This window comes from Medicago truncatula, chromosome 1 (genome assembly GCF_003473485.1).
Source record: "Medicago truncatula cultivar Jemalong A17 chromosome 1, MtrunA17r5.0-ANR, whole genome shotgun sequence".
In the NCBI taxonomy this organism is placed as follows: Eukaryota; Viridiplantae; Streptophyta; class Magnoliopsida; order Fabales; family Fabaceae; genus Medicago; species Medicago truncatula.
The window spans coordinates 19,460,379-19,468,651 of NC_053042.1; the positions used below are offsets into that span (position 1 = coordinate 19,460,379).

Genomic DNA, 8,273 nt, shown 5'->3' on the forward strand with positions numbered 1-8,273 from the left:
TGTTTTTTCTGGTTTGGAGCCGGTCACGAGTGATGAGGGATTGGTGTTTTGGGTGATTTTGTTGCTAGCTCTTCCCAATGTTCCATATCATGGTTTGGATTTTGGACAGTGGAAAGTGTTGCCTTCTGGTGGTGTGCTTCACTCTTGGAAATTTTTGCTTATTTGTTGCGATTCAATATTTAGAAGCATAGGTGTTGGAATATTTTCGTTAGAAAAAGATCATGTTGGGTTGTTAGGCATCAAGGCTCGTTGTAGCCTTGGGGATTTTTCAGCTGTTTTTTTGACAGTTTCTTCCACGTTTTGTACTTTGTAGTTATTGTAATTTCATTTTCTTACTCTAATAATTGTATTCTTGTGGTTGGATTAGGGTCTTAAAATATTTTGTCTTTTGAAGACCATATAGTTGCGTGTTTTGTGGACAAGGGGAGGAGACTACAACCCACCTCTTCTTGCATTGTGATGTGGTTGATTTGGCACAAATCAATTTGGATGATTTAGAAGGAAAGAAATGCAAGGATCTCACTACAAGGATTATGGTGAGGTGGTGGATGAGATTAAGGGGTTGTCGTGGTGTTGGTCGTTGAGTAGATTACGGATTGCCTCTTGCCTTTACTATGAGTGGTGTTGGAATCCGAAAGAATGTCTAAAAAGAAAACAAGGGCTGTTGTAGCGCTAGAGCAGGCTGTCATTTTGGAAGATCTTTGCTTTCCTGTTTGCCTGGGCACTTTTTGGTGCGGCACTGGTTTTGTTTCTGCTGTTTTTGGTGCCGGTGAGTTTGGGGGTGGGCCTTGCGCTTGTTTGCTTTCCCGGTTTCATCAGGTTTTGGTGGCGGCCTGTGCTGGTCTTTTGGAGCCTCTGCTAGGTGGACAGTGTGGTCGTGTGTTTGTAGGTGTGCTGCTGTTGTGTTTGGTATGTTGGAGCAGTTTGGTTTTTTTGGCTTGGGGGCTTTGTATCTTAGCATGGTAACCCTTGGTGTTTTAGCTAGCGCTACTGCCTTGTTGTTTTCTCTAGTTCCTATCAGTTTTGGAATTAGTTTTTAGGTTTTTTTTTTGATTGAGTTGGTGTATTGGTGTTGTAAGGTCTTTGTTTATAGGCCTTGCTTGTACCCTTTTTGGTTTTTTTGAAAAAAATAATATTTGTTTGATGTAAAATCTAACTAATAATTCTTCCATCTTTTCTTTTTGGTACAATAATTGTTCCATCTTTATTCAAAATAAATAAATAATTGTTTCATCCATAATTCAAATTATGTTCGGAACAATTTATCTTTAATATCACATTTTTCATTTGTTTTTTTTTTTTTTGACAAAAAAAAAGTTTGTAAGGAATTGAACTAGGTACCTATAATAACACCTTAGAGCTTTTATCACTAGACCATTTGTGAAATACAAACAAATGAGCTGTTAAAAGATTTCTTCTAATTTATCTTATCCAAAACTTCTAAAATTGGAATCCAATATCACAAATAAATCTTAAGAGAAGGGTTTTGTCACTCATGTCATGTCGGTTACTCGACTTAAAGATTTTTTGTCAGATAGTTTAATGGCTAGAATTCACCTTATAAGGTGAATACGTGGGGTGTCCGAGGTTCGAACCCTGAACCCTGCATATAATAATGCATTGTCCTACCAACTGAGCTATGCTCACGGGACACTCGACTCAAAGATTTATTTATGCTAATACTTGATTAATAGAAAAAATCCTAAACGATGTCGACATTATGGTTACATTTGTACTAGAATGCTCTCACACTAATTTTATCGAAAAAACAATCCTATCGCATTCAAAGTGCAGTAGTACGTAAGGTAGCTCAAGTTAAATTTGAATCTCTTCACTCACTCACCCACCCAATAGAAGCAGAAGCAAAAAGAGGGTGGAAAAAGATGAAATTGTTATCACCTTCCGCAACCTCTACTACTCACATATCATCTTCCTTTTTTCTTCCCAATGGTTTGTTGCTCAAAATCTCTCTCTCTAAACCCCCCTCTCTCTCTCTCTCTCTCTCTCTAATCCTCTTTCTCCGATTCTTCTTGTTTTGTTGCAGGCTTCCAAAATCATGGTTCTTCTTCTGCCACCACCTTCAAATTCTCTAAAAACCAGGTTCTTTGCTTCTCCAACTCTTCAAAAATTGAGTTAAAAATGTCAACTTTAGAAGTTAACATACTGAATATTGCAGGGAAGATGCATAGGGAATGATGAGGGCACTCAAATCACTGCAAAGTTTGAGCTGAAGCCACCACCTTATCCGTTGGTAATATCTAAATTCTGTTTATCTGTTTGTTATGCTTTTTATCAACCATGCCAATGGAATTGGCTTTATCGTTTTCAAACTTCAATTTTTGCCGAACTTAGGTTTGTAATCTTTCATCATTAGAGACTGGTGAAAAGAAAGAGATTCATTAGCTCGTTATTTTGTTCGAATTGGTGAAATGATGGAATCCATGTTAAAACATAATTGAGGTAACTAAGAGTTTTATATTTTCGGAGCTTACTGCGAAACATGTATTTAACTTCAAAAATTACCCAACTAGTAACCTGAAGTCTTGGTCCGAATCATCTTAGTAGCATTAAAATGGTTTATCATTATAATGACCATTGAGCAGTATTGTCAAATAGTAGCTATAGCTATATATATGTTATAATGCTATATCTTAGCGGAATTTGAACAAATAACTATTGTTCCGCACTTTGTTATTTGAGTGTTATCGGAATTTGAACAAACCTCTATTTGATATGATGATTTTTTTCTTATACTGATGGTGATTTTAAATATACTCTAGCTATTAACTCTTTGTCGTTTGAGCGAGATTATTAGTTTCTGGTTTACTGTTGGGAAACCTTAACTGATTAAACAAGTGAGATTTATATAGCACATGAAATGACCTCAACATATGTCATGCACATGTTATTTTGACGTTCGACGAATGATGCATAATTAACCTATATTTTGATAATGAAAATTCTTAGAATGCTTTGGAGCCAATTATGAGCCAGAATACATTTGAGTACCATTGGGGAAAGCACCACAGAGCTTATGTAGATAACTTGAACAAGCAAATTGAAGGAACAGATCTAGATGGGAAGTCACTAGAAGAAACCATAATTATGTCATACAATAATGGCGACATTCTTCCAGCTTTCAACAATGCAGCACAGGTATGCTTACACTTATAGACATAAAGTCTAATTCATGTTTCTGAATCACAGCATAGTAATCTTGATCAATTTATTTTAGGTATGGAACCATGATTTCTTCTGGGAGTCTATGAAACCTGGTGGTGGTGGAAAGCCATCTGGGGAACTTCTAAAACTGATTGAAAGAGACTTTGGTTCATTTGAAAAATTCGTTGAACAGTTCAAGCTTGCTGCTTCAACACAATTTGGTTCAGGATGGGCATGGCTTGCATGTGAGTAAATTACCCTTTCCACCATATGCTTATTTTTTGGCATTTTTGTTCTCTTCGGTATATTTAACTCGGAAAGCGCTCTCTACCCTGTTTTCTTTTTCTTTGTCACAGATAAGGAAAACAGACTTGATGTTGGAAATGCAGTAAATCCTCTTGCAACTGAGGAGGACAAAAAGCTAGTCGTGCTGAAGAGTCCTAATGCTGTGAACCCCCTTGTTTGGAACCATCATCATGTAAGTAGTACGGACTAGATATATTGTTACACATTCAATCATCATGCTTATTTAGTTTTTAAATGTTTTGAAACATGAATGCTGGGGTAGGATAGAATGGTTATCAGTGTCTCATAATACATACTAGTCGTATCTCAATTTGATGCAAAAATGAACACAATTTATACTAATCTCTAGAGTGTATCTATTTTGGATATGAGTCTCATTTTGTATCCTGATTCATTATGAAGAATCTTGATTCATTATTAAAAATCCTAATTCATTCTAATGAATCACTATCTAAACCTCATATAGTTAGCCACTTTTATATGTCAACTTTGTTTAGCCAGTCATTTTTCTTGTCATATGGTTTATGACTTGAAGCTTGAATTATTGTGAGGTTTATATACGATATTTATAAATTTGTTATCTTGCTTGTTTATACTAAATGTCATGATTTTATTGGTAATATAGCTTAAGATTCGAATACGATTTGATTCGCAATTCAGAAATTAGGTCTCCTGATTGATGATTTGAATCTCTATGTGATAACCATAGAAGTATCTGATGAGATTTCATATTGATTTTTTTGCAGCCACTCCTTACCATCGATGTTTGGGAGGTATATTAGTCAAACTCTTTTGTCAGTGATTCAATGACTTTAAAACTATTATTTCATCAATTCCAAATTACTGACTTTGTGATATGTACATTTCACTTTTATACAGCATGCTTACTACCTTGACTATCAGGTGAGATGTAGTTCACAAATTTGTACAGTGATCATTAATATTTGAAAGTTCTGTTTAATTAACAATTAACAAACTAATAAATATAAGCTGTTATCTTCGCAGAATCGGCGTCCTGAATATATATCAGTGTTCTTGGATAAACTTGTGTCTTGGGAAGCAGTCAGCTCAAGACTTGAGAAAGCTAAGGCTTCAATTGCGGAGAGGGAGAAAGAGGAGGAGAGGAAAAGAAGAGAGGAAGAAGAAAAATCAAGAACCGGAGAAGATACACCTGCTCCGGAGATATTTGCAGATAGTGATACCGACTAGAATACAGAATGTTAGATTTTTTGGTCTAGAGTATAGAGTTCAAAATGGTTATGGCACTGTATTTTGCACCAGTTAGGTGTGTACAAGACTTTGATGTTATCAGGATAAATTTAAAAGTTGTGTTTTCTTTTATTTTTGCGAACTCAAGCAGGTTTAGCGGCTTCAAGCTGCAAATTTTGCTCTCTATGGTCATTATTTTATTCTAAATAAACTAATGCTTCATAGTTCAAACCTGCAATAATGGTCATCATTTTAAATTCCATGATTAGTGTCTATGACGTTTATTACTCACACACTAAATGGAGGTTTAATACAAGCAGAGTAAATGGAGGTTTAGTGGATGCATAATAGAGTAAATGAAGAACAAATTTGTGTTATTTAGATTATTATTATTTTCTTTTTCAAAGAGACTAACGGCGAAACTTACCAACACTACATACAAAGTAGAGCACTAAAAGGATCACATTTAACCTTACTAATTATTGGTTAACGATTATTTTGGTGTTGGTATTGAATAGAGAACTAATGTTAGTGACGATACATCTATTAATGAAAAAAAATGACAATATAATTGATAAATACAGGACAGGCATCCACTTCAATATTCTGCTGCCTGATAACATTAATACAAGAGCTCTTATTTTTTTCTTTAACAAAATTATGTTTGAGTAGCTTAACTAGCTTGAGCTAAGAGATTCAAGGAGTTGAGGAGTTCAAAGTCTAGAGTTTAAATCCTAATAAGGAGAAAATCATAACATACAATTAACAATACAACATTTGCCATTAAAAAAAGGCTAAAATATGGTTTTGGTTTTAGTCCCTGTAATTTTTGTTGTTGTTTTTGGTCCCTGCAAATATGTTTCGTTTTGGTTTTGGTCTCTGACCCCACTTTTGTGATGATTTACACACGTGGCACATGATGACTGAACCAATTTATTAGAAAAATAGTCACTGTAAAATCTTTTGATTTTTGAAAAGGTCCCTACAAAATATTTTATTTTTGAAAATAGTCCATGGAGTGACTATTTTCAAAAACAAAATATTTTGCAGGGACCAAAAACAATAAAAAAATGTTACCGGGACTAAAACTAAAATGAGACATATTTGCAGCGACCAAAACCATATTTTAGCTTTAAAAAAAAAAAAAATTTAAAAATCACTTGTGTGAATAATAATAAAATTATACACAAGAATTCCTACCCTAAGAGAAAAAATAGTTATGTTTTTATCATCTTATTTGTAATGTCTTCATCGACAAATAAGTTATCCAGAACAAAAGTCTGTCTTGTATTAGTGATACCACTAATTTTTTGATTTTTGTAACCCAGTTGAGTTAGTCAAGTGGTGTTGGCTTGAGACCTTAAAGTGTGCTCCTCTCAAGGTCTCAGGTTCAATTCTACTCAATGCCAGTTTGGCTTCTTCAATTTTTTTAATCAAAAAACGTTAATGAATTAGTAGTTAAGCCAATTTCTAGAAATTGAACTATGGACCTTCTAATTAGAACTCCTCATTAAGCATACCTGAGAAAGATGGAGGACTCTGGAGGAAGTATGAGGGTTCAAGCCTCCAAGTTTGGTCATAGATGATGGATATTGGCATATTGCCACAAACACAGTTGGTTATGTTTTGGATTTGTACTAAAGCTATGACCACTTGATATCTCTTTGTGGTGTCTATTCCATTGTAAACCACAAACCTGCATGAGGCACCATACTTTTCAGCAACTATCATTCAGCAAGAAAGTATAATGGATGCATCTTTCCAAATGACAAATGGTGCATAAGGAAATCCTTATGCACCCTGCATAAATCCAGAATTGGTTTTGGAGTACAACTCACAGAAACCATTTCCACAACAAAATGGTTTTGGCATAATTTTATGCAGGATGCTGGAAACCATTAAGTACATCTAATGGTTTTGGAGTATAACTCACAAACCATTTCTGGATTTATGCAGGGTGCATAAAGATTTCCTTATGCACCATAACCGCGCCCCCAGAAGCAAGCACAGCTGAACCATAAGGGCACCAAGCATGATCTTTCACGAGTTCATCTTATTTGCGTCCCACACATAGATGTGATTTTCATTGCCACCACTTGCCAATAAATTGCTGCTTTTCGACCATTTCAAACCGCAAACTTATGCTTTGTGTGCTTTTACCCGAGAAACCACATTTCTTCTTGCTCTAACTGCATACAAGAATAATAAATTACAACAAAATGTTATTCTACAACATTTTATTAAAAAAAGCGTTCTGTATTCATATACATAATACGAATACAGAAAGCTTTTTTCTTGCTCTAAAAACTTAAAAAAAGAGCTGAATCTAATTACCATCATGGTTGATTATCGATTGGTCATGGCTTCCAGAAGTTAAAATATGACGGTTATTCCATGCTAGAGTTGCTATCTTTTGACTATGACCTTCAAGATTTCTTACTAGCTTGGAAGTCTCAGCATCCCAGAGTTGAAGTTGAGAGTTCACAAATTCTGTTGCCACATAATTTGATTGTGTGAACTAATTCTTCTCCGGTCATAAAAATAGAAACATCACATTCAACTCCATATTTGCGAACAGCTTAGAAATGTTCATACCATCAACGCAACAATTATTCGAAATATTCATACCAACTAAATTAACAAAGATCAACAACCAATATAACTTTCAATTCCAAATCAAAATTGTGTGCTTTACAGAAATACGTTTCCTTAATTTGTTGATCCAATAAAAACATAGAAGTTACCATCACGATCCATTCATATAATATGTGCAGATGCGTTTGCTTATTTTACGAGTGTTGGCAACACTTCGTTCATCAATTTTCATCCTTGTAAATTTATCCGTTTCTCTCCTTATAGTTATCATTCAAAAAGGTTTAAGAAGAAAGAACATCATCGTCAAAATCATTTGAAAAAATAGTTTTTAAATGGTGAAGACAGAATTATAAAGAGATATAGATATCAAAAAGAGAATTATAATTAAACTGTAAAAGATGTCATCACAAAAGAAAACCTAAAAACAGCATACAATTAAAAAATAATCCTAAGGTTTCTCTAAGATCTTCTGGACCAAACTGGTAAGGTTCTTGATAAAATCAGTTGTATCCGCATGTCTCTGATTTGATGTATCCATAAAAGCTATCAACTCTTGTCGCCGTTGAACAATTTTTGAGAGTTTCTTCCCTTGTGACTACAGCAGAAGTTCTAGAAGTTGTAGGACGATCAAACTGAAGAGGTTCCTTAGGAATACTAAATGAAGATGCATCATCGTCTAATACCTTAGATTTCTTGGAAGGCACTTGATTACTTAAAGATACTGATCTCTTCTTTGACTCAGGTGCATATGCTTTTTCTTCTTCCATCTTCTTCATATACTCCTTTACTATATCTTTGTTGTCCTCGTCATAGTCTTCATACCGAACAGTTGGAAATATGTAATTTGGATTAGCTCTGAGAAAATCTTCGGCTATAATTTTACGGTACTCCAATATGACTTCTTCATTGTCTTCTGGAAAAATGACAGACAATAGAGGCGATGTACCAATGGGAGGAAGTTCATCAATTTCTTTTCTTCTGGTCACTCTCCGAGTCGAATC

General features: G+C 34.6%; 1 protein-coding gene across 2 annotated transcripts; it reads left to right on the forward strand.

Moving 5' to 3' along the window:
• The first annotated feature begins 1,790 nt into the window (after positions 1 to 1,790).
• Positions 1,791 to 4,852, forward strand: LOC25483199 (superoxide dismutase [Fe], chloroplastic). Of its 2 annotated transcripts, XM_013611853.3 has the most exons (9): positions 1,791 to 1,950; positions 2,045 to 2,100; positions 2,177 to 2,251; positions 2,968 to 3,156; positions 3,236 to 3,407; positions 3,519 to 3,640; positions 4,215 to 4,241; positions 4,348 to 4,371; positions 4,474 to 4,852. In XM_013611853.3, the coding sequence occupies exons 1-9, from the start codon at positions 1,884 to 1,886 to the stop codon at positions 4,675 to 4,677; spliced, it is 936 nt and encodes a 311-aa protein (XP_013467307.1). In that variant the 5' UTR covers positions 1,791 to 1,883; the 3' UTR covers positions 4,678 to 4,852. The 2 variants fall into 2 exon arrangements, with proteins under 2 accessions (XP_013467307.1, XP_024631471.1); XM_024775703.2 differs by lacking the exons at positions 1,791 to 1,950; positions 2,045 to 2,100; positions 2,177 to 2,251 and adding an exon at positions 2,315 to 2,460.
• The last annotated feature ends 3,421 nt before the right edge of the window (positions 4,853 to 8,273 follow it).

Excerpts from the sequence above, each read along its gene's own strand:
- LOC25483199 (XM_013611853.3), top strand. The coding sequence starts at position 1,884 with ATGAAATTGTTATCACCTTCCGCAACCTCTACTACTCACATATCATCT. Across the intron at positions 1,951-2,044 it reads TTCCTTTTTTCTTCCCAATG|GCTTCCAAAATCATGGTTCT; the intron begins GTTTGTTGCTCA and ends GTTTTGTTGCAG. Across the intron at positions 3,408-3,518 it reads AGGATGGGCATGGCTTGCAT|ATAAGGAAAACAGACTTGAT; the intron begins GTGAGTAAATTA and ends TCTTTGTCACAG.